The sequence below is a fragment of the Mustela nivalis genome (assembly GCF_964662115.1).
Source record: "Mustela nivalis genome assembly, chromosome: 1".
Lineage (NCBI taxonomy): Eukaryota > Metazoa > Chordata > Mammalia > Carnivora > Mustelidae > Mustela > Mustela nivalis.
Genome location: NC_139020.1, coordinates 203,917,068 through 203,943,767, shown reverse-complemented (window position 1 = coordinate 203,943,767; position 26,700 = coordinate 203,917,068). Strand labels below are relative to the sequence as shown.

The 26,700-nt window shown below is 42.8% G+C and overlaps 2 protein-coding genes and 2 pseudogenes across 4 annotated transcripts; 2 read left to right on the top strand and 2 right to left on the bottom strand.

The window, feature by feature from the left end:
- The first annotated feature begins 969 nt into the window (after positions 1–969).
- On the top strand, positions 970–1,565 carry LOC309862425 (olfactory receptor 10H4-like; annotated as a pseudogene). The gene has a single exon. The product of its transcript is annotated as an olfactory receptor 10H4-like (transcript).
- A 5,514-nt stretch (positions 1,566–7,079) lies between these two features.
- Positions 7,080–7,680, bottom strand: LOC309862366 (olfactory receptor 10H3-like; annotated as a pseudogene). The gene has a single exon. The product of its transcript is annotated as an olfactory receptor 10H3-like (transcript).
- A 2,456-nt stretch (positions 7,681–10,136) lies between these two features.
- On the top strand, positions 10,137–17,433 carry LOC309847557 (olfactory receptor 10H3-like). Its single transcript, XM_082698123.1, has 3 exons — positions 10,137–10,264; positions 15,784–15,830; positions 15,965–17,433. Exons 2-3 carry the CDS (start codon positions 15,809–15,811, stop codon positions 16,924–16,926), a joined length of 984 nt encoding a protein of 327 aa, XP_082554249.1. The 5' UTR covers positions 10,137–10,264; positions 15,784–15,808; the 3' UTR covers positions 16,927–17,433.
- Positions 17,434–24,869: 7,436 nt separating this feature from the next.
- Positions 24,870–25,986, bottom strand: LOC309847569 (olfactory receptor 10H2-like; the record flags this gene model as incomplete). The annotated part of the gene is made up of 1 exon (XM_082698148.1): positions 24,870–25,986. One exon carries the CDS (start codon positions 25,984–25,986, stop codon positions 25,027–25,029), a length of 960 nt encoding a protein of 319 aa, XP_082554274.1. The 3' UTR covers positions 24,870–25,026.
- Between the last annotated feature and the right edge of the window lie 714 nt (positions 25,987–26,700).

Below are 26,700 nucleotides of genomic sequence, written 5' to 3'. Positions count from 1 at the left end.
GAGGCAGAAATAGTTCACTTTCTCTCCCTTTGTCCTGTCAGAAACATTGTCCCTTCTACATCTGAAATCAGCCTCAATTTGCCACCCCACCCCATCCAAGATGCCCTCATGCACCTCTCCTCATCTTTTCCTGCATCTGCTCACTCTGCCTACCCTCAGCAGGCTGCTTCCCTCACACCAACTAGAAGAGGGCTCTACAAACAGGAATCTGACCACTTTGGAAAACTGTTTCGCAGCATCTATTCAAGCTGAACATAGGTATTCCCTATGAGTCAGTATTTACACACCTAACTATAGAACCAACACAACATATAAGTATTAATCTGCCAAAGGACATGTACTAGATGTCATAAGAACACCCTCATAGGAAGCCCCAACTGGAAATATCCATGAGAATGTTCACATAATGGAATACAGCTCTTCCCTTTATGAATTTAAAAAACATTTATTAGTCTCCATTCCCCTTAAAACAAACTCCTCAATTGGACACCACTGTCTTGCATGCCCATGACCTTCCTACCTGTATGCCTTCAATTCCAAAAACACACTAGCGACCTCCAACTCTCTCTGGTGCACTGAACATACCACTGTCCCAAGTGCACTCTGCCTTTTTCACCCTGAGACTTTGTACTTGCTGACCTCTCTGTCTGGAAACCCCTTTTCCACCTGTCTGCATCTGAATCATACCTACTCACCCTTCAGGTCTCCCTGTAGACATCACCAATTTCAAAGACTCTAAATCCCAGGTTGGGTCTGAGACCCACACTTAGCTTCTCCAGATCCCTAGGCTGTCTCGAACACTCCTCTGATTACTCTGTGCTGTCTTCTTTGGTTATATGACAGCTTCCCTTGTGGACCATGAAAAGGACAGAGCAGAGCCCTTGCCCTTGGTTATTGGATTTGAGCACCTAGAATATTTCCATATAGAATAAGCCTTCAATAATATTTCTTGACTATATGAATGAATAAATGAGGGCAAAGAACTGTGAGAACATACAGCACTCTTTTCTGATCATGTACATGGGCAATGACAACCATGTGGCCATCTGTCACTCCCTGAGGTACAATGTGTTCATGAGTCCACATGGCTGTGCCATGTCATGTCCCGGTCCTGGGCTGGATCTTGGTCATAGGGATGATGGTGACCCTGATAGTTTTTCACCTCACCTTCTGTGGGTCTAAAGTAATCCATGATTTTTTCTACAACATGCTTTCCCTCCTAACCTTGGCTGTGGGAATAAGACATCCTCTGTTACCTTGGTTGTGGTCGTAGTAAGTGTTACAGCTCTGATGTGCTGTTTATTCTTAATCATCCTCTTCTATGTCTTCATTGTTGCTGCCATATTGAGGATCCCCTCAGCTGAGGACAGCACAAGACCTTCTCCTCATGTGTGTCCCACCTCACTGTGGTCATTGTGCACTATGGTTTTGCCTCCATTATCTACCTCAAGCCCAAGGGCCCGCCTTCTATAGACCATAACATTTTGAGGGCCATCACCTACAGTCTTCACCCCCTTTCTCAGCTGATCATTTTCAGCCTCATAAGATGCTCAAGAATGCTATAGAAATATAACTGGAGAGATTATGCTAAGTGAAATAAGTCAAGCAGAGAAAGACAATTATATGGTTTCACTTATTTACGGAAAATAAGGAATAGCGGAGGACATTCGGGAAGGAAGGGAAGAACAAGGGGGGAATTAGAGGGGGAGATGAACCATGAGAGACTATCGACTCTGGAAATCAAACTGAGGGTTTTAGAGTAGAGGCGTGTGGTGGGATAGTTGAGCCCAGTGATGGGTATTAAGGAGGACGCATATTGCATGGACTACTGAATGTTATATGCAAACAATGAATCATGGAATACTACATCAAAACCTAAGGATGTACCGTATGGTGACTTGCAAAGCATGATCATTGCCATCATTGTCGTCGTCGTCATCATCATCATCATCATCATCAAAGAATGCCATAAAGAAAAACTTCCAGAGAAAATTCATTCCCCTAAGCTCTTGATGGCCAGTTTGATAGTAAGGAGAGACTCTCATCAGATGGTCAGTAAACAAAGACACACAAGAGACCAAATATGAGTTTGATTATATCACAGAGAGGCAGATGTTAATGTGGATTCTTTGGCTTGGACCACCAAGAGGTCTGGGAATAATAACATCTGTCTCTACATGACTGTTGTAGGGTTTCAAGGATATGAAAATACAACACCCATAGGTGATGGATGCATGCTTGGTATTATATTTTGGTTATTGTGCACTATGGTTTCTCTCTGGCTGTGTGAAAGGGATGTATGCCTAGGGCTGCACCTGCTCTCTTCCCTGAAAGCTGTCTATTCCTTCTAAAGACAGCTTTGCCCTCACAGTCATGACCACACTTCTTTCTGCGGGCACCTGAGAGAGATGCATTCCTGATCACCAACAGCACACACGTGCAGATTGTAATGGATTCCTGCCTCACCACTTCAGGGCAGTGTGGCTGGGGAGAAATCATCTCGCAGATTTGCATTTTCTGCATTTCTTTTTTTCTTTTTAAATTTAGTTTTATTTTGTTTAAAGATTTTATTTATTTATTTGACAGAGAAAGAGATCACAAGTAGGCAGAGAGGCAGGCAGAACAAGAGGAGGAAGCAGGCTCCTTGCTGAGCAGAGAGCCCCAGACAATGCTCTGCTCAGTGGGGCTCTGCTCAGCGGGGAGCCTGCTTTGATCCCAGGACCCTGAGATCATGACCTGATCCAAAGGCAGAGGCTTAACCCACTGAGCCACCCAGTGGGTCCCCTTCTTAAATTTTTTTGTTGTGTTATGTTAGTCACCATAAAATATATTAGTTTTTGATGCCGTGTTCCAAGTTCATTGCTTATGTACAACACCCAGTGCTCCATGCAATGCATTTTCTGCATTTCAAAAATGTGAATAGTAACGAATGTGGGTCATACAAACCACAAGAGTCTCTGTCTCTGTCTCCCCACCCCCCCTTTATTTTTCGGCTTTGGAGAAGTTTAACATTATTGTTTTTTTAATGTTTTGTTTGTTTGTTTGTTTTTTGTTTTGTTTTGTTTTTTACACAAAGATAAACTCAAAATGGATAAAAGATCTCAACATGAGGCAGGAATCTACCAAAATCCCAGAGGAGAACATAGGCAGTAACATCTTTGACATCGGCCACAGCAACTTCTTTCAAGACATGTCTCCAAACCATAAGAGACTCTTAATCTCATGAAACAAACTGAGGGTTTCTGGGGTTGGGGAGATAGGGATAGGGTGGTTGGGTTACGGACATTGAGGAGGGTATGTGATATGGTGAGTGCTGTGAAATGTGTAAGCCTGATGATTCACAGACCTGTACCCCTGAAGCAAATAATACATTATGAAGCTAAAGCAGATGAACATTCAAGCATAATTCCATCAGGCACATGAAAATTAGAGCACCTGAAACTATTCTGGATGATGTTGTAATGGTGTGTACAAGTCACTATACATTTGCCAAAACACAAGAATTGTGTAACACAGACAGTGAACCCTAATGCTCTGTGGGCTGAGTTAATAATGTAACCATATTTGTTCACTAACTGGAACAAATGGACCACAAGAATACCTGATTGTACAAGTTTTAGCAAAAACCCTGACCTCCACTCACCATGCCAGTAGCGTCCCTTCCCTCCCCATGAACTCTGACAACTAAAGGGGCCTCCAGACATGTACAAACATTTCCTGTGTGTGTGCATGCACGTGTGCAGAATCTGCCCTCAAAAAGACTGCAGAGCTAGAAGCTGCAGAGGTCACTATGTTGGGTAAGGAACACAGGATCCAGAATGGGCAGCCCAAGAGGACTCCTAGCAGCTACCCAAGGCTAAGAGTCTGTCTTATGTGATATAAGACCCTTCTCCCAGGCCCTGTCCTCATCCAGAGTCTGGGCCACAACTGTATGAGTTTTGTCACCTGTCCCTCCTGGTTCCCCTCAGCCTGGGCTGCCTCTTCCAAATTTCTGTTCAGATTAGTTTAAAGGACTCCTATCCCACGAGTTCATTTTCTCTTTTTTTATCTCTTACTCTTTCTCTCTCCCTGCTTCTTCACATAAGATAGAAAATCTCCCTTAGGGTCTATCCTTTCTAAAGAAGGGAGCAATTATAAATAGTAAACCATCTTCCAGGATACAAATAATTTATTTTCCTTAGTGCATTTATTATAATTTAAAAGACAGTACTATATATTCAGAATGTAAATGAACTAAATGGACCCAATGAAAAGACCAAGTTATCAGATTGGATAAAAAAACCCAAAACCCATCAATATGCTGTCTATAGGAGACTCATTTTAGACCCAAAGACACCTCCAGGTTGAAAGTGAAGGGGTAGAAAGTGATTTATCATGCTAATGGGCATCAAAAGAAAGCTGGATGACAATCCTTATATCAGACAAATCAGATTTTAAACCAAAGACTGTAATAAGAGATGAAGAAGGGCACTATATCATAATTAAAGGGTCTATCCAATAAGAAGATCTAGCAATTATAAATATTTATGTCCCTTGGGATGCCTGGGGGGCTCAGTCAGTTAAGCATCTGCCTTTGGCTCAGGTCATGATCCCGGGGTCCTGAAATCGAGTCCTGAATCGCACTCCCTGCTCAGCAGGGAGCCTGCTTCTCCCTCTACCTGCTGCTCATGCTGCTTATGTTTTCTCTCTTTATCTCTTTATCTCTGACAAATAATTAATATAATAGTTTTAAAAATAAATACTAATACCCCAACATGGGAGCAGTCAATTATATAAGCCAATTAATAATAAAATCAATGAAATATATTGATAATAATATAATAATAGTGGGGGATTTAATACACCCTCATTGCAGTGGACAGATCATCTAAGCAAAAGATCAACAAGGAAGTAAAGGCTTTGAATAACACACTGGGCCAGATGGACTTCACAGTTATATTCAGAACATTCTATCCTAAAGAAACAGAATACACATTCTTCTCTAGGGCACATGAAACATTCTCCAAGAAACAAACTGAAGGTTTTAGAGGGGAGTAGGGTAGGGGGAATGGGCGAGCCTGGTGGTGGGTATTAAGGAGGGCATGCATTGCATGGAGCACTGGGTGTTGTACATACACAGTGAATCTTGGAACACTGCATCAAAAACAAATGATGTATATTATGGTGATTAACATAACACAATTAAAAAAAGAAGAAGAAGAAGCATTCTCCAGAATAGATCACATCCTGGGTCACAAACCAGGTCTCAACCAGTACCAAAGACTGGGATCATTCCCTGTGTATTTTTGGACCACAGTGCTTTGAAACTGGAACTCAATCACAAGAGGAAATTTGTAAAGAACTTAAATACATGGAGGCTAAAGAGTATCCTACTAAAGAATGAATGGGGGCGCCTGGGTGGCTCAGTTGGTTAAGCAACTGCCTTTGGCTCAGGTCATGATCCTAGAGTCCTGGAATAAAGCCCTGCATCAGGCTACCTGCTTCGCAGGAAGTCTGCTTCTCCCTCTCACCCTCACCCTTCTCATGCTCTCTCTCTCTCTCTCTCTCTCTCTCTCTCAAATAAAATAAATAACATATTTTAAAAAAAAGAATGAATGGGTCAACCAGGAAATTAAAGAAGAATTTAAAAATTCATGGAAACAAATGAAAATGAAAACACAACTGTTCAAAATTTTTGAGATGCAGCAAAAACGATTCTGGGGGAAGTATATAGCAATACACGGATTTTCAAGAAACAAGAAAGGTCTTAAACACACAAGCTAAACTTACACTCAAAGAAGGTGGAGAATAAACAACAAATAAAGCCTAAACCAGACAGGAGGAGAGAAATAATAAAGATTAGAGCATAAAACAATGAAATAGAAACCAAAAGAACAGTAGAACAGATCAAACAAAACTAAGAGTTGTAAGACAATGGTTGAGTTTCATTCCTCTATACATAGCTATCCAATTTTCCCAGCACCATAAACTCAAAATGGATGAAAGACCTCAATGTGAGGCAGGGATCTATCAAAATCCTAGAGAACATAGGCAGTAACCTCTTCGACATTGGCCATAGCAACTTCTTTCAAAACATATCTCCAAAGGCAAAGGAAACAAAAGTGAAAATGAACTTTTGGGACTTCCTCAAAATCAAAAGCTTCTGCACAGCAAAGGAAACAGTCAAGAAAACAAAGAGGCAACCCACGGAATGAGAGAAGATATTTGCAAATAACAGTACAGACAAAAAGTTGATATCCAGGATCTATAAAGAACTCCTCAAACTCAACACACACAAAACAGATAATTATATCAAAAAATGGGCAGAAGATATGAACAGACTCTTCTCCAATGAAGACATAAAAATGGCTATCAGACACATGAAAAAATGTTCATCATCACTAGCCATCAGGGAGATGCAAATTAAAACCACATTGAGATACCACCTTACACCAGTTAGAATGGCCCAAATTAGCAAGACAGGAAACAACATGTGTTGGAGAGGATGTGGAGAAAGGGGAACCCTCTTATATATCATTAGTTTTTGACATAGTGTTCCAAGATTCATCATTTACGTATAATACTCAGTGCTCCATGCAATATGTTTTCTCCTTATTACCCACCACCAGGTTTATCCATCCTCCCATCCCCTTCCCTTCTAAAACCCTCAGTTTGTTTCTTGGAGTCCATAGTCACACATTAAATAAAATCCTTTTTAGAAAAAGAAAAGGATCAACACTTTTGGTATTTTTATAATGCTTATTTTTGTTTATCCTTATGGTGCTTATCCGATGCTTGCCCATTCAAGAAGAACCCTGAGCATCAGTGCCCAGACACACCTACATGATTCCACCCGCCTGGCCCTTAGGCAGATAACACATTCTCTGATGGAGGTAATGGGATAGACTTCACCACACAGGGTTAAGAACAGGAGATCCTGATCACTAGATCCCATGCAAGGGGGGTAAACAAATACTGAGCACGCATCTATTAACTCTGGATGTGTGTATCTTCATATGCTTGAAACCCTACAAGGGTCCTATGGAGACAGATGTTATTATTCCCAGCCCTGTCATATTTCCTCACCACGAAACTGGCCATCAGGAGCTTAGGGAACTCAATTTTCTCTGGAAGCTTTTCTCTATGGTATTCCTGAACTCCTTATTCCTGAGGCTGAAAATGATCAGGATGAGAAAGGGAGTGAAGACTGTATAGGTGGTGGCCATCAGAGTATTACTGTCTATAGAAGGGGGGTCCTTGGACTTGAGGTAGATCATGGAGACAAAACATAGTGCACAATGACCACAGTGAGGTGGGACACACATGTGGAGAAGATCTTGTGCCTGGCCTGAGCTGAAGGGATTCTTGATATGGCAGCCACAATGAAGACATAGGAGAGAATGATGAGGAATAAACATCTCATCAGCACTATGACACACACCAGGATCACACTTAAGATGACAGAGGATATCTCCTTCCCACAGGCCAACTTTAGGATGGAAAGAACATGGTAGACAAAATCATGGATTACTTAAGACTCATAGAAAGTGAGGTGAAAAACTATCAGAGTCATCATCATCCCCATGACGGAGGTGCCAGCCCACCACCTGGACATGAGATAGCATAGCCATGTGGACTCATGAGCACATTGTATCTCAGAGGGTGGCAGATGGCCACATAACAGACATTGCCAATGATCATGGACAGAAAGAAGTGCTATATGTCCTCATGAGCTCTTTACCCTCATTTATTCATTCATATAGTCGAGAAATGTTATCCAAGGCTCATTTTATGTGGAAATATTCTAGGTGGTTGAATCCAGCAATGACCAAGGGCTAGGGCTCTGCTTTGTCCTTTTCATTGTCCACCAAGGGAAGCTGCCATATAACCAAAGATGACAGCACAGAGTGGTTGGAGGGGTTTGGGGGACAGCATAGGGATCTGCAGAAGCTAAGTGTGGGTCACACATCCAGCCTGGGATTTAGAGACTTTGAAACTGGTGGGAGTCCTGCAGGGTGAGTAGGTATGATTCAGCTGAGCCAAGCAGGTGGGAGAGGGGTTTCCAGACAGAGGGGACAGCAAATACAAAAGCTCAAGGTGACAAAGGCATAGTGTATTTGGGACAATGGTATGTTCAGTGCACCCGGGAGAGCTGAAGGTCACTAGTGTATTTCTGGAATTGAAAGCATGCTGGTGGGAAGGGCATGGGCATGCAAGACAATGGTGTCCACTTGTGGAGTTTGTTTTAAGGGGAATGGGGACCAATAAATGTGTTTTTTGGGTAAATTTTATTTTTTATTATGTTTTATTAGTCATTGTACAGTACATCATTAGATGTAGTGTTCCATGATTCATTGTTTGCATGTAACACCCAGTGCTCCATGCAATATGCAAGAGGAAAGAGCTGGATTCCATTATGTGAACATTCTCATGGATGTTTCCAGTTGGGGCTTCCTGTGAGGGTGTTCTTATGACATCTAGTACATGTCCTTTGGTGGGTTAATACTTATGTGTTGTGTTGGGTCTATAGTTAGGTGTGTAAATACCGACTCATAGGGAACACCTGTGTTCAGCAAGAATAGATACTGCCAAACCATGATACCTATTGGTATCATGGTATCAGTTTTGCAAACTGATGATACCAATAGGTACATTTTAAGCACAAGTAGCGTGGTGAGATTCCTGTTTGTAGAGACCCCTTCTGGCTGGTGTGAGGGAAGCAGGCTGTTCAGGGCAGCAGGGTGGGCAGATGCAGGAAGAGATGGGGAGAGGTGCATGAGGGCATCCTGGCTGGGGTGGAGTGGCAAATTGAGGTTGATTTCAGAGGTAGAATGGACAGTGCTGTTGATTGGACAGAAGGAGAGAGGAAGTGAACAGTTTCTACTTCTAACACTCAAGACACCAAATGTGTGAGTTCTTTCCACACCAATGACCAGTTCTCCAACTACCCAGATTGGTGTCCATAATTCTATTCAGTTCTGACACTAACTACCTGGAGATGCCAGTCACAAGTACTGGGTGCCCAGGACACCTGTGCTTCTGTCTGATGTGGCTATAAAGATGAGGGTTTCTACATTTCTCCCTTTCAGTTTGAATACTTTGCTAGAATAACTCACAGAAATCAGGAAAATGCAACACTTACTCTTCCCAGTTAATTATGAACAAACAACTCAGAACAGCCAAATGAAAGAGATGTATCCTGCAAGGTATGGAGGAAGGAGCAAGGAACTTCCATGCCCTCTCTGCACATGCCACTCTCTAGCACCGCTGTGTACTCACCAGTTGGAAAGGTTTCTGGAATCCCATTTTTAGGGAGTTTTTATGGGGGTTTTATTACACATACATCATTGATTAAGTCATTCATCCCTAATTGAGCCTCAATCTCTACCCCTGTCCCCTCCCTGGAGGTTCCAGTTCTCTAATTACCCCTTGGTTGTTCTGGAGAGCAGCCCCCTTCCTAAAACTATTCAGGCTGAGGGCTCAGCCACCACTCATCTCAGGAGCATACAGAAGCCACTGTATCACTCCTGAGACAAGGGCATAGGGGATCTGTCTCAGGAACTGGACAAGACCAAGTGAGTTACTATAGCCCAAGAATTCACATACTAATTTGAATTCTTTGACTGGATCACCATGAAAACAGAGATAGGCTAAGTCAACCAAGGGGAGAAGCAGGGTTATCCAGTTTGGCCAGAAGACACTGAACACTTTTATTGACCAAAAGAAAGCATTCTCCAAGACCTAGCCCTAAATTACCCTTATTCTGGGAAGCTTTCTAGCTACCTTGATCCCACTGCAGAGCTCTGGATTTCCACTCTGCACTGCTCCAGTTCCTGCCTTCCCTCTGACCTTGCCCTGATCCCAACTCATTGAGGGCATCTAATCCTGTTCTGTTTCCCCCAAGACTGGGAGTTCCTAGGCCTGAGCAGGGGCTGGGGCTCTGGACAGAGTTAGACAGTAGGGAGTCTTGATTGTGTTGGAGTGTTGGAGGAAGGACTAGAGGTTGCAGGTCCCCAGAGGCCCTCTGATGATCCTCCTGGCCTCTCAAGACTCTGAGGGCTGACCTTGCAGGTTGGTGTCCCAGGGAGGCCCTGGGGAGCAGCCTCCTGGGAAGTTGTGGCAGGGACAAAGCACATAGCCTCAGTTCCAGGAGCCCTGAGGTCTGGCCCCGCACCAGCCCCTGTGTGCTGCTGACAGCCTCAGGCTGGAGAGCTTCTTCTACCCTCCCCTGCTGGCTGCTTCCTGGAAGAGGCAGCGTAGGCTGAGGGCGACCAGGAGGAACAGGGTAGGTGGCAATACTCAGGCAGCTGTGGGGAGAGAGACCCAGACTCGGAATTGGGACAGGGTCTGGGACAAAGGTCAGAAGACAGGCTCTTAGCCTTGGGCAGCTGCTGGGGGTCTTCTCAGGTTGCCCATTTTGGGTCTAGTGTTCTTCACCCAACCTAGTGCCCTTTGTGGCTTCTAGGTCAGTAGTTCTCAATCTAGGGTGATTCTACCCCACAGGGGACATGTGCACATGTCTGGAGACAGTTGTCATGACTCAGGAAGGCAAGAGAGGTTACTGCCACTGGGGGGATGAGGCCAGGGATGTTGAACATAATAAAATGCAGAAGACAGCCACCATCCCAGAGAATGATATGGCCCCAAATGCTAGGAGTATTGAGGATCAGAAACCTTGCTCCAGGTGTGTATCTTGTCTGTGCTGTCGTGTCCTAATTAGGGTGACAGTGGTTTTGCTACCCTGGAGGGTAGCCTTTTGGGGGAGGCAGAAGGTTGAGCTGGTTGTTCTCCTGTGGTGTGTGACATGGACTCCACACCTGTGTGTGAGCCATCCTCTGTGAGACCAGAGTAGACAGAATTCTCTCCTGCACCTGTCAGAGGAGATTGGGGAACCCAGCCCAGAGAACTGATGCTACTCCACCCAGCAGGATGTGGGAAGGCAGACTATAATGGTGAGACAGGTGGAGTGTGGAGATTGGATCAGACTGGATCAGACACTCACAGAACTGGATTGTCAGGTTACCAGAGGGACTAAGGGTCCCCGTAAGGGCAGAGACCATGAATTTAGAATGGGGCCAATTGGTTCCATGTGGTATAGACTGAGGACAGCAAAGCAGCTTAGAAGACAAAAAAAGATGTCAAATTCAGTGATAACTACCCACTTTAGGTAAACATGGGGCCCTTTTTGTGGATGCTCATGGTCCTTCTCCAGATGGTTCTCTGCTTACTCCCACCTTTCATTTGGAGGAGAGGAGGCTCAGAGATGGTACTTTCTTTCTCAGAAGCACACAGCAAAAGAAGACTGAAGACTGGCTCTGATGACTACACTGGATGTGTGTTTCAGGCAATGCTCTCTGGGAGCCCGAATGGAGTGGAAGCAGAGAAGGAGCCTGGGGCTGTGAGCAGTGCAGGGGAGAGGAGTGGAGTCACATAGATGGAGAGGAGCTGAGCACGGGGGCAGCTATTTTGTAGACGGCGAGGATGCTGAGTGAAGGGGAATGAGGCACAGAAGGGAGCTAACACCGGTGTCTGGGTTTCTGAGAGGGACACCTGCATGGCCACCAGACTATTTCCTGGTCATCAGCACAGCCTTCCTCACTCCAGGAAGGTCCCTCCCCATCCTGCTGCTTCTGTGTCCTCTAGGCTCCATTCTGACCCCTATTGTGGGGGATCCTTGGGAACAAGACCCCAGGGAGGCCGTGGGGTACAATTATGGCTGGGTCCTGTCCCAGAGCCCAGGATTTCGGGAGCTCTAGGCAGCAAATGAGGCTCTTATTATTTATAAAAACATATTTTTGTTTTATTTTATGGCAGACGACAGGTGCAGAGGTTTGAGTCAATGATATTTCTGGTTCACTGCTTTTGATAATTTTGATAATGCCCTTTTCTATTTTTGTTCATATTTTCTTTCTTTTTTTTATTTTATTTTTTTATTTTTTTATTTTTTTAATTTTTATTTTTTATAAACATATATTTTTATCCCCAGGGGTACAGGTCTGTGAATCACCAGGTTTACACACTTCACAGCATTCACCAAAGCACATACCCTCCCCAATGTCCATAATCCCACCCCCTTCTCCCAAACCCCCTCCCCCCAGCAACCCTCAGTTTGTTTTGTGAGATTAAGAGTCACTTATGGTTTGTCTCCCTCCCAATCCCATCTTGTTTCATTGATTCTTCTCCTACCCACTTAAGCCTCCATGTTGCATCACCACTTCCTCATATCAGGGAGATCATATGATAGTTGTCTTTCTCTGCTTGACTTATTTCACTAAGCATGATTCGCTCTAGTTCCATCCATGTTGTCGCAAATGGCAAGATTTCATTTCTTTTGATGGCTGCATAGTATTCCATTGTGTATATATACCACATCTTCTTGATCCATTCATCTGTTGATGGACATCTAGGTTCTTTCCATAGTTTGGCTATTGTGGACATTGCTGCTATAAACATTCGGGTGCATGTGCCCCTTTGGATCACTACATTTGTATCTTTAGGGTAAATACCCAACAGTGCAATTTTCTTTCTGCCACCCTGTTTCCCTCCAGTTTCAACAACCATTCTAAGACACTGAAGTCACGCTCTTTGATTTGTGTATGCTCTTGTAGATAGGTATTGTTTCTCTGCGCGTACCTATGTTGTAAATGATCTTTTTCCTTTTTTTTAATTTCATAGAAAATTGGTCACTTTTAGATTTATAGAGAAGTTTTTAGTTTACAGAAAAAGGCATACCTCCTCTCTCCTGCATACCATTTCCTCTTCTACCTCTTGTGTTAGTGTAGTACATTTGTTCCAGTTGGTGAGCCAATATGGATACATTATTATTAAATCAGCCCATGGGTTACATTAGAGTTCACTGTCTGTGTTGCACATTGTGTGAGTTTGACAAATGCATAGTGATATGCATCATTCAGAAGAGTTTCAGGGGCTCTGTACTTCATGTACCCAAATGGGATTATACTGGAGCATTCATCTCATTTTTGGGTCATTCACTCAATATTATTTTAAAGCATTTTTATTTACATTGAATTAATTGACCCATAATGTACTATGGTTTTATAGGTACAAGCCTGTGACTCATTAGTCTTATATAATACCCAGTGCTCATTACATCACCTACCCTCCTTAATGTCCATCACCCAGTTATCCCATCCCTCCACTCCCTTCCCCTCCAGCAATCTTCAGTTTTTTCCCTATGATTAAGAGTCTCTAAGGGTCCTTTAGTCTGCTGAGTGTGCATCCAACTGCTGCCTGGGACTCCAGTGTTTGCATCCAACCCATGTGACCTGCCCTCTTTCCACTTATGGACAAGCACTTTCCACATTCCCCACTACAAGCAATGTTACAGAACATTCCCTGACATGTTCCCTTATAAATACCTGTCAGCAATGGAGATAGATACTCAGGAGCACATGTGCTAGTGCACAGAGCACAGGAACTATTAATTTTAACCCTCTAGTTCTCACAGGCAGTGCACTAATGTTGCTTTCTCCCCATACCTGATCAGCACTGGGTACTTTCTAATTTGGACCTTAAATACGTAGACACTGAATTTCCACTGCATTTCTCTTTCTTTCTCTTCTCTCTCTCTCTCTCTTTCTCTCTCTCTCTTTCTTTTTAGCATGTTTTCATTTGCTTGTGCTATACCCAATGTGAGCTCTCTCTCTTCACACCTTTGCTCATTTCTGCATTGAGATTTCTACTCCTTGTAGATGGAACTGGTTTTTTGTTTATTCTACATGATATTCCCTGCTCAGTCGTGGACAACGACAGTGATCTTTCCTCACCTTTCCATCTACTCTTAGCTGGATCCACAACATCATTTGTTGAACAAATACTCTTCCTGTTGATGTTTTCATTCTTTCAAAAACACCTAATATTTGTGTTTCTGAAGTTTTTTTAAGAAGTCCTTCTCCAAAGGGAGTTGGGGGAAATTGGAAGGGGAGGTGAACCATGAGAGACAATGTACCAGGTGGTGGGTATTATAGAGGGCACGGATTGCATGGAGCACTGGGTGTGGTGCAAAAATAGTGAATACTGTTATGCTGAAAATAAAAAATAAATTAAAAAAAAGAAGTCCTTCTCCAACCCTAGATCAACAAAATTCTTCTCCTATACCTTCTCCTATTAACTTCCCATGGTCATATTTCGTATTTATGTCTTGAATCCTGGAATCCACCTTTGCATATGGTCTTGGGAAGAAATTCAGATTGAGTTTGCTTCATCAAAGGACCAGTTTTCCCACCACAAACTCCTAAACAATCCAGCTCTTCCCTTTGACTTGTGCTCCCACCTTTAGCAACATGTTAAGCTGTGACTCATGTGGGGGTATTTTCTGAGGTATCCGATCAATTTGATCAGTGTCTGTTCCAGGTTCACACTTAAAAATGACTATGATGTGTATAATGTCTATAATGAGTCTTCACACCTGCCAGAGCATTCCTTTCCTATTGACTCCACTTTTAGAAGATTAGTATGGTTTTGCACTGACCTTAGTTTTCAGAAGGGATTTGAGGAAACTGCTATGAGATGTACAGCTGACTCACTGAAAGTGTAGTTGCTCTGGTGCTCTGATTTGAGGAAGAAGTGTTATCATTTCCATACTCACTGACCTCATCTGAGAGTGTAGGTTTTTCTGTATGCAAATCACCTTCTACATTTTTAAAAATTTATTTATTTGACAGAGAGAGAGATCACAAGTAGGCAGAGAGGCAGCCAGAGAGAGAAGGGGAAGCAAGCTCCCTGCTGAGCAGAGAGCCGGATGCGGGGCTCGATCCCAGGTTCCTGAGATCATGACCCGAGCCAAAGGCAGAGGCTTAACCCACTGAGCCACCCAGGCACCCCATCACCTTCTACATTTTATTAATGTTAAAAATTTCTGAATTTGGAGGCATTCATATGTTTGATTGATTCCTAGATATTTTACAACAGAGGCTTCCAAAGTGTGGCATGAGGACCCTAGGGTCCCAGAGACCATTTTGGGGGGACCATCAGGTTCTCAGTTTTCCAGTGAAGCTGATGATGTATTTTCACCATATGCTTCAACTCCAACCACATATTGCCACAGCCTGAATGAAGAAGTAGATACAAGCATCATCTTGTCTCCCACCCAGCCAGCATGGGACAAATTTGCTAAAATGTAAGAAGGAGGAGGAAGAGGAGGAGGAGAAAGAAGAAGAAGAAGAAGAAGAAGAAGAAGAAGAAGAAGAAGAAGAAGAAGAAGAAGAAGAAGAAGAAGAAGAAGAAGGAGAAGAAGAAGAAGAAAAAGAAGAAGGAGGAGGAGGAAGAGGAGGAGGGGAAAGAAACCGCTCTTGTCACTAAAAGTAGTTACTTTCCTAAATAATTGTTACTTACATTGACATTGAACAGGTTGATTTTTCTTTAGTATGTATCCATAATTGAATATTGTCAGAAAAATCTGTGTTTCTTTCTAAACTGGTGAACAAGGGGAGTGATAATGCCCCAAACAAAAGCCCATTAAAGGCTCAACTTTTCTTGAATGTAAAGAAATCGCCAGACTAAAATGCTAGAGAGCTGTTTCTTTATACTTTGTGTCACTCGTGGGAATGGTATCTTCCTTTTTAATTCAAATTCATACTTTGAATGATGACTACTGGTATAATTCTATGAGAAATACTGGTTTGGTTTTTTTTTTTTTTTTTGGAAGCAGATCTTATCTTCTACAGCTCAGTGCTCTCTCACACTGTGATATGTTCTTACTTCATTCTTCAGCTTTTTCTGGGTGAACAAGCCAGTCTCTTCCTTTCCAATTCTTACATACCTTCTTTCTTTTTCTTTTCTCAGAGCACCACTCACGGCTTTCAGTTCCATGCTAAAGAACAGCAGAAACAGTGAGTATCCTTGTCATTTTCCCAATCCTAAGACACTGCATCTGTGTTCCTCCATTTTGTATATTTTCTAGGATATATTGTTATATAGATTCATGATCTTCTGATTGTCTTCATTCCCTCTATGATTTGAGCAGATGCAGCATCTGGGGCTGGTCAGAACTATAGCATGGTGTCTGAATTCATCCTCGTGGGCTTCTCCAACTTTCCACAGCATCTCCTACCTATCTTCTTCCTGCTGTACCTGCTGATGTACCTGTTCACGCTGCTGGGGAACCTGCTCATCATGGCCACTGTCTGGAGTGAGCGCAGCCTACACACACCCATGTACCTCTTTCTGTGTGCTCTGTCAACCTCCGAGATTCTGTTCACTGTTGCCGTCACGCCTCGCATGCTGGTTGACATGCTCTCCAGCCACCGTTCCATCACCTTCATGGCCTGTGCCAGTCAGATGTTCTTTTCCTTCACATTTGGCTTCACCCACTCCTTCCTGCTTATGATCATGGGCTATGACCGCTACGTGGCCATCTGCCACCCCCTGCGCTACAACGTGCTCATGAGCACCCGCACCTGTGCCCGTCTGGTGTCCTGGACCTGGGCTGGTGGCTCAGTCATGGGGATGATGGTGACCCTGATAGTTTTTCACCTTACCTTCTGTGGGTCTAACGTCATTCACCATTTTCTCTGCCACGTGTTTTCTCTCTTGAAGTTGGCCTGTGGGAATGAGAATTCTTCTGTCACCTTGGGTGTGATCCTGGTGTGTGTCACAGCTCTCATGGGATGTTTATTCCTCATCATGCTCTCGTATGTCTTCATTGTAGCTGCCATATTGAGGATCCCCTCAGCTGAAGGCAGGCACAAGACCTTCTCCACATGTGTGTCCCACCTCACTGTGGTCATTGTGCACTACAGTTTTGCATCCATTATCTACCTCAAGCCTAAGGGCCCCCATTCTATGGACAGTAACACTCTGATGGCCACCACCTATACAGTCTTCACTCCCTTTCTCAGCCCAATCATTTTCAGCCTCAGGAATAAGGAGCTCAAGAATGCCATAAGGAGAAGTTTTCAGAGAAAATTCAGTCCCCTAAGCTCTTGATAGCCATTTTGTTGGTGAGAAAATAGGATAGCTGGGCTGGGGATAATGATGAATCTCTCCGCAGGACTTTTGTAGAGATTTAATATATGAAAATACTGAAAGGTATGGTTGGACGCATGCATAGGTATTGGAGCATGCTACATATTTGTTTTTCTTCAATTTGTTTGCCCCCTTTTGCATAATAACTAGCGATCATTATCTCTTGTTCTTTCCTCTGTGAGATGAAGTTCATACCATTGCTTATGTCTAAGAATGTGTTTTCTGCCTATGAGCCAGAGCCAAGCATCATATGGATGTTTTGGGGCACTGAAGCCAATGGTTCTTCTTGAATGGAGAAACCAGGAAAGACTTGTTTCCTCCAACATAAGTATAAACAGAAATTAGCATAATAATGAATGCCACCAACATTGCAGCTTTTGGGGGGTAGGGCATTGTGTCCAGTGCTTTATAGTCACCGTTTAATATAAAAATGTACAAAAAAGTAAATAAACTATTTGTTTCCATGAAGGTATTTGACTCTGTCCAGTCCCTTCAGTCTGTAGGTGATAGATCCAAGGGGAATTTTTCTATACTGATCTGAATTGTGTGAAGGATGTCAGAATATGAAGTGAAGAGTAGGAGGGACTATGGACTCTGAAAAACAATCTGAGGGTTTTGAAGGGGCGGTGGGTGGGAGGTTGGGGGAACCAGGTGGTGGGTACTAGAGAGGGCACGGATTGCATGGAGCACTGGGTGTGGTGCAAAAAACAATGAATAATGTTACTCTGAAAAGAAAAAAAAAGAGTAGGAGGGAGAAAGCGAGGGACTAGAGAGGGGGTCAGAGTGGAGGAGGAGAGGGCTCAGTGTATGAAAACACACAAAATGTTAAAAGTGTGTTGCTATCTGACATCTTATAGAAATCCTTTTCCCTTCTTTCTCACCTTACTTTCAGTGAAACATCAATTTCTCATTCCTGTGTTTTACTTGAGTCTATCTGGGAGATGTGTTGGAGGGCACAGCAGTATCTCAGGATGGCACAAAGAGAGATCAGGGTATGCGTACTTTCTTTACAGATTAGAAATGTTGCAGGACGTCAGCCATGAATGAAGGAGTCACATGAAATTTTACATCTGTCTGAGTTCCATGCTGGGGTTTGGGAATACCATATATCTAAACATCCAAGAAGAGGATCTTTTTTTGGTGTAAGTTCATGCTCAAAGCTGTGGCCAGATATTTAGGCTGCAGATGGAAGGTGTTTTATAATAATAAATGTAAAAATGGCTATCACATATGAGCACTTGCAGTTTGCCAAATGTTGTGGGAAGGGTTTCCTGTACATTCACTCTTCTACATCTCAAAATAAATAATTATTTTTAAACATTTAGATATGACTCAAATCTATTCCTATTCACATTTTTGTAAAGCAGTAAATACAAATCTGAGAGATGATTTGTCCCAGACACAGTGCCCTGGAGTGGTGAAGCAGGAATTCATTACAATCTGCATATGTGTGCCCTTGGTGATCAGGAATGCACCTCTCTCAGATGCCTGCAGAGGGAAGTGTGGTCCTGACTGGGAGAGGAAGACTGTCATTAGAAGGAACAGACACCCTTTGGGGTGGGAGGGCAGGTGCAGCCCTAAACACACACCCCTTCACACAGCCAGAGAGAAACACTGACTCCAGAGGAGTTACAGAGACACTTTGTGACACTTGTCACATTGACACTGACATGAGACCCTGGGGTTCCATTTCATTATTTTACATATACTGGTGTTAACGACTAATGCCAACCCACCACCCCTAGGAGGTCCTTTTCCAGAGCCTGTGACTGTGTTCCCTTCCCCAGCAAAAGGGACTGCATGTGATGAGATGCAGTTAATCCTCTGAGGCAGAGGGATTGCCCCGGATCGTCCAGGTGGGCTTGCTATAACTGCAAGTGTCCTTCTAGAAGGGGGCAGGAGGGGTCAGACACAGAGAGAAGTCGGTGATGGGACACTGGAAGGAGGGATTGGAGTAGCTGAGCCAGGAACCTTGAGCCAAGGAATGCCTGCTGTCTCTGGCAGCTGGGAAAGCAGGAGACAGAACCTCCCCTGGGTCCCCTGAAGTACAAGAGCCCTGCTCACACCTTGACTCACAGCTGGTGACCCTGATTTTGGCTTCTGGCCTCCAGCATAGAGGGTGATAGATATGTGTGGTTTTAAGTCACTAGGTTTATGTGCTTTGTTACAGCAGCCCTAGAAACCTGACTCATGGGATGGCATCCTGTCATTCTATGTGATTTGTTTCATGAAACAAATGTTTCATCAACAAATTAGTTTCAAGCCAGATTCGTAGGCCATTCTCTACGGAGAAGACTCAGGGCATTGCGATCACTCATGAGAAGGGCAAAGTATCCTTGGAAGTCCATCAGCAAAGGTAAAGGAGTCCTGATAGCCCAGCTGCAGGATTTGGTCATTGGCAGCAAGGCCCTTGGGGAGTGTCGTGAGGACACATACCACCGTGCAGCTGTAGAGTACCCAGGCCAGGACCTAGAACCCAGCATCTGTCTGTACTTATGACTCTTCTATTTGTTGAGTCCTTCACATCTATAGAATGTGCAGAAAGTCACACTGTTTGCCAGTAGGGAAAGAAAAAGTAAAACCACAGTTTTTGACACTCTTAGAACATTTTGCAGGCTTCACATGGTTCAGAGACCTTACTATCTGCACTTCACTGTAGTCTATATGAATTATTTTTTGAATAACATGATTGCTGTGCAGTACACATGGGTACTTTATTCCCCTCGTGAATCTCCCCATTAGATTGTAAGCTTCTTGGGGTCAGGTCTGTCTTGCTTACCATTGTAGCCCTACTATGCTTGACTCATAGTAGATACTTAATATTTGTTAATTGCCTGAAAAACTCAACTTAGTGAGTAAATAATGATCTAGTGCAATTAGAATATATTTTGTACTATGCTATAATTGTATTGTTCCATTATATAAAACAATATATATTAAATTATATATAGCATATATTATATACTATGATACTCTATATGATAGTACATGTAACAAAACAAAACTGGGGACATCACGTTGCCTGATTTCAAGCTTTACTACAAATCTGTGATCACCAAGACAGCATGGTACTGGCATAAAATCAGACACATAGACCAGTGGAACAGAGTAGAGAGTCCAGATATGGACCCTGAACTCTATGGTCAAATTATCTTCAACAAAGCAGAAAAAAATATCCAGGGGAAAAAAGACAGTCTCTTCAATAAATGGTTCTGGGAAAATTGGACAGCTATATGTAGAAGAATGAAACTCAACCATTCTCTTACACCATACACAAAGATAAACTCAAAATGGATAAAAAACCTCAACATGAGACAGGAATCCATCAGAATCCTAGAGAACATAGGCAGTTCAATATCAGCCACAGCAACTTCTTTCAAGATATGTCTCCAAAGGCAATGGAAACAAAAGCGAAAATAAACTTTTGGGGCTTCATCAAGATCAAATGCTTCTGCACAGCAAAGGAAACAGTTAAGAAAACAAAGAAGCAACCCACGGAATGGGAGAAGATATTTGCAAATGACAGTACAGACAAAAGGCTGATATCCAGGATCTATCAAGAACTCCTCAAACTCAATACACACAAAACACAATCATATCAAAAAATGGGCAGAAGATATGAACAGACACTTCTCCAATCAAGACATACAAATGGCTATCAGACACATGAAAAAATGTTCATCATCACTAGCCCTCAGGGAGATTCAAATTAAAACCACATTGATATTGACATTACACCAGTTAGAAAGGCCAAAATTAGCAAGACAGGAAACAACATGTGTTGGAGGGGATGTGGAGAAAGGGGAACCCTCTTACACTGTTGGTGGGAATGCAAGTTGGTGCAGTCTCTTTGGAGAACAGTGTGGAGATTCCTCAAGAAATAAAAAATAGAACTTCCCTATGACCCTGCCATTGCACTACTGGGTATTTACCCCAAAGATACAGATATAATGAAAAGGAGGGCCATCTGTACCCCAATGTTTATAGCAGCAATGGCCACAGTCACCAAACTGTGGAAAGAACCAAAATGTCCTTCAATGGACGAATGGATAAGGAAGATGTGGTCCATATACATTATGGAGTATTATGCCTCTATCAGAAAGGATGAATACCCAACTTTTGTAGCAACATGGACAGGACTGGAAGAGATTATGCTGAGTGAAATAAGTCAAGCAGAGAGAGTCAATTATCATATGGTTTCACTTATTTGTGGAGCATAACAAATAACATGGAGAACATGAGGAGATGGAGAGGAGAAGGGAGTTGAGGGAAATTGGAGGGGGAGATGAGAGACTATGGACTATGAAAAACAATCTGAGGGTTTTGACGGGGCAGGGGGTGGGAAGCTGGGTGAGCCTGGTGGTGGGTATTGTGGAGGGCATGTGTTGCATGGAGCACTGGGTGTGGTGCATAAACAATGAATTCTGGTACACTGAAAATTTTAAAAAATAAAAAATTATAAAAAAAATAATATATAGTATATATTATATACTATGATACTCTGTATGATAGTATATATGACATAATATACTATAATAATATGGTATATATATTAATATGATAATATATAGTGTATGTTTTATATTATATGATATATATTATATAGCAATATAGAAATATAATTTATATAATTTCATAAAATAATTATATTGATAAATATATAACTTGTTAATATATTGTACTATATATTAATATATTATGCATATATTATTACATGTAATGTATATTATTGCATATTATTATTGATAATTATTGATTAATTATGCATTTTTATATAACATGGCTGTTACAAATAATATATAATCTAATTTAATTATTATCAAATGCAATAATTATTAACATAACATAACACAGTATATGTTTTTATAATGTATATGATTATATATTAATGTGATTATACATGTAATATAATAATAATTTAATGAAATTTAATACTACATAACATATAATATTACATTATAATATGAATAGATATTTAGAGACTTATTATAGGAAGAGGTAAGGAACCAACCCAATGTAGGCTTGGGGTTTTTGAGCAGTGGTTTAAAGCTCAAATTTCTTAAACAGATTTTCCCGCAAGTAACATGGTAGAGTTTTATATAAAAGGAAAAAGCACCATGTAATTCTTACTAAGGCTTGCACACAGCTCAGAGTTGATGCAAGCATACTGGGCATAGTGATGTGAGATGTGCATTATTCTTTCAAAGATAGAATGCCAACCAGCACCAGATTGTTCCAATTCAAATTTTTTATTAGAGATCCCAGTATAAATTTTTTAAGGAAAGATTAGACTTGTTTCTTCTTGAATTTACCCTTCCTACTTAGAAAAATGGCTGGAGGTCCTGACGAGCTCTGAAGTAGGATTCAACCCAGGTGTGGCTGAATATAGACCCTGAGCTCCTTCCACTGGTATTTTAGAATAGTAGTCATAATAATTATTAATATTATTTTGAATCCTTACTATGCACCAGGACCCATGCTGAGCATTTGAGGTGCATGATCTTATATAAACCCCAAATAGCTCTTTGAAACACAGACCAATACCATGAACACCATGTTGCAAAAGGAGGGGCTACAGTTGGAAGGTGTAAGGGACATGCCCAGGAAGTCCTCCCAGGCAGGGGCCCAGTGGATAACCTGAGTCATGTCCACTGGGCCTTCTTACCTCCTTCCCCAGCAGAGATGGTCACATGTGGGGCCTACACCACAACTCCATGTCTGAAGTCATCCTTAAGGGTTTCCCAGCCAATGGTAATGGAAAAACCTAAAGGGAATCAATATAAAGAGGGTGAGCTGTCAAGGAGATCATATGCTGCTAACATTTGTCAAATTACCAACCCACATAGACAATTCACCAGCAAAAGTTGGGTAATTAGGCATTGAACATTACATCAAAAACCAATGATGTACTATACCTTGGCTAATTGAATTCAAATTTTTTAAAAATTGAGTAATGGGGAGAACTGGGTACTATGCGTGAAAGGAGAATACAACTTTAAAAATACAGATAAAAAACAGAATTTTGAGGAGAGATTCATTCCAGGACAGGGGAACCAAGGAGCTAGATATTGCTTTGCTGCTTTATGAAGATTCCTGAGTTAGAGTGGTTGATGTCAGAAGTAGTGGTAACTGCGTATTGGAAATACCACCTACTTCTCTTCTCTCATGGTTGGTTTGATTGCCTGCCCCAAAGAGCTGGTTGTTTGAGGGAATTCCACTTGTAGCATGGATGATGCCCCCTTTTGCATTTGTCTTCTTCACTGCACTTCAGGGTAAGACAGTGTGAAGAGGAATAGACTCCCAAGGAATAGAGACTTTCCTCCTCTGTCCACTTTCAGGTGAGATCCAGTAGAGAGGCATTCCGCAAGGTCATGACAATGATACATTACTAGAGGTTTCTTAAGCAGATGAGGAGGAAGCCTTATAATTGATGTCACATGGAAACTCCTTCTAAAAAGATCTATAAAAAACTCCTCAAACTCAACACTCAAAAAACATAATCACGTCAAAAAAGGGGCAGAAGACATGAACAGACACTTCTCCAAAGAAGACATACAAATGGCTACCAGATGCATGAAAAAAATGTTCATCATCATTAGCCATCAGGGAGATTCAAATCAAAACCACATTAAGATACCACCTTACACCGTTAGAATGTCAAAAATTGACAAGGCAAGAAACAACAAATGTTGGAGAGGATATGGAGAAAGGGGAACCTTCTTTCACTGTTGGTGGGAATGCAAGTTGGTGCAGCCACTTTGGAAAACAATGTGGAGATTCCTTAAGATGTTAAAAATAGAGCTATCCCCTGGGACGCCTGGGTGGCTCAGTTGGTTAAGCAGCTGCCTTTGGCTCAGGTCATGATCCCAGGGTCCTGGGATTGAGTCCCACATCGGGCTCCTTGCTCGGCAGGGAGCCTGCTTCTCCCTCTGCCTCTGCCTGCCTCTTTGTCTGCCTGTGCTCACTCTCTCTCCCTCTGTCTCTGGCAAATAAATAAATAAAGTCTAAAAAAAAAAAATAGAGCTATCCCCTGACCCTACAATTGCACTGCTAGGTATTTACCCCAAAGATACAGATGTAGTGAAAAGAAGGGCCACATGAACCCCATTGTTGTAGCAGCAATAACCACAATAGCCACACCATGGAAGGAGCCAGGATGTCCTTCAACAGATGAATGGATAAAGAAGATGTGGTCCATCTATACAATGGAATATCACTCAGCCATCAGAAAGGGTGAATACCCAACATTTGCATCAGCATGCATGGATGGAACTGGAGAAGATTATGCTAGGTGAAATAACTCAAGAAGAGAAAGTTAATGAGAAAGTCATATGGTTTCACTTGTTTATGGAGTATAAGGAACAGCATGGAGGACATTATGAGAAGGAAGGGAAAAATGAAGGGGTTCGAAATCAGAGGGGGAGATAAACCATGACAGACTATGGGCTCCAGAAAACAGAGGGTTTTAGTTGGGGGGGGGGGGATGGGTTAGTCCATAATGTGTATTGAGAAGGGAACGTATTTCATGGAGAACTGGGTGTGATATGCAAACAATGAACCATGGAACACTACATCAAAAACTAATGGTGTACTGTATGGTGACTAACATAAAATAATATAAAAGAATTTTAAACAAAACTTTCTGAAAAAAAAAAAAGTGGTTTCCCAGGTCTGGGAGTTATGGGAGCTGGGGAAGAAATGGGGAATAAATGGGTAGGGGTTACCTTTTTGGGTGACAAAAATGTTTCAAATTGATAGTGGTGATGATCACATAACTTTGAATATACTAAAGACCAACTGAATTGTGTACTTTAAATGGGTGAATTTTATGGCATGTGGATTATATCTCAAGAAAGCTGTTTGATTACAAATAAAACTAATATCTGAACACAAACCAATGGAGGGAGAAGAAGAAAAGTTCACATTTATTGAGCACCTGCCATCTTAGGGGTGTTGTCACACATCTTTACCAATCATACTCAGTAGTCACTGTTAACCCATTTTACAGATGAGGCTACGGTCATCCTTCTACCTTTTTCTAAAACCACCTTCACTGGCCACTTAAATGTTGGAGGGATAAAGTTTGCTAAGGAAGGTCTTCTTCATGGCAGTCTTCAGCTCCTTGTTCCTGAGACTGAAGATGATGGGACTGAGGAAGGGTGTGAGGACTGTATAGGTGATGGCCATAAGGGTACTACTTTCCTGGGAGTGAAGACCTTTGGGCTTGAGGTAGATAATTGAGGCAAAGCCATAGTGAACAATGACCACAATAAGGTGGGAAGCACAGGTGGAGAAGGCTTTGTGCCTGCCCTCAGCAGAGGGGATCTTCAAGATGGCAGCCACAATTAAGGTGTAGGAGAGGAGGATGAGGAGAAAACAGCCCAACAAGTTGGTAATGCACACCAGCCCCACACCTAGGGCCACTATTGGTACATCTGTTCCACAGGCTAACTTCAAGAGAGGGGGCACATGACATAAAAAATGGTGGATCTCATTAGGTCCACAGAAGGTGAGGTGGAAAATGGCGGTGGCAACCACCAGCCCTATGACCGAACCACCAGCCCAGGACCAGGCCACCAGGCAGGCACAACCACGAGGGCTCATAAGCACGTTGTACCGCAATGGGTGGCAGATGGCCACGTAGCGGTCATAGCCCATGACGGTGAGCAGGAAGGAGTGGGTGAATCCGAATGTGAAGGAGAAGAACATCTGGCTGGCACAGGCTGCAAAGGCGATGGTGCGATGGGTGGAGAGCAGGTCGGCCAGCAGGCGCGGGGTGATGGCCAAGGTGTAGAAGATCTCAGAGATGGACAGTGCACACAGGAAGAGGTACATAGGTGTGTGCAGGCTGCGTTCACTCCAGACAGTGGCCATGATGAGCAGGTTCCCCAGCAGTGTGAACAGGTACATGAGCAGGAACAGCAGAAAGAAGACGGGCAGGAGATGAGGTGGGAAGTTGGAGAAGCCCACGAGGATGAATTCAGACACAGAGCTGTGATTTAGACCCCAAGTGGCAGCCATCCCTGGGTGGAGAGAGAGTGAAGGCGGCCTGGTGGGCAGGAGCTCTGGGTCCAAGCTGAGCCCAAGCCAGACGACTTCCCAGGGGAAGAGGGGACCCTCACCCTGCAGATCATGGCCATTCCCTCCGCCACCCAATGCTCATAATGACTGTCACTGCACCTGGGTGTTGCATGGGGTTCATGGAACATCATGAGCCTCAAGTGCATAGGGTGGGCCCTGGAGCATAGTAAGAATGCAGTAAAAATAATACTACTAATAATAACTACAACTACTGTTATTACTATTATTGCTCCATGCACAACCTCCTGGCTTTCCTGCCTTGGAGCATGCTGGCCATTTCATGCTTATCTCCAACTCTGTGATTCAAAATCCATCCTGAACTGTAAGTGCAAACTCCCTAATTGCTATCTTCAGCTGGAGGGCACCTCTCCTGTGTGGCATGGAGAGGATGTAGGCTCTGTTTAATTGTCAGCATTGCCCCTACTGGCTCACTGGGAACATGGAATAATACTCCTTATTCCACAGGGCTGTAGTGACACGAAGGTGAGGTGTGCACATTCAGCTCTTAGGTACTGTTGTTGTTGTGTGGTCCTACTTGTGGGAGTCCCCCACAAGGAGGTGGCACTGACCAGCATACCATCACATTCTCTGACCCCTTCTGGGCACTCTATCTCTGGTCGGTACCAGTGCAATTCACTGAATCTCCTTCCATCT

Bases quoted from the DNA above. Each gene is read 5' to 3' on its own strand.
- LOC309847557 (XM_082698123.1), top strand. From the start codon at position 15,809: ATGCTAAAGAACAGCAGAAACA. The intron at 15,831-15,964 runs GTGAGTATCCTT...TGATTTGAGCAG, and splicing joins GCTAAAGAACAGCAGAAACA to ATGCAGCATCTGGGGCTGGT.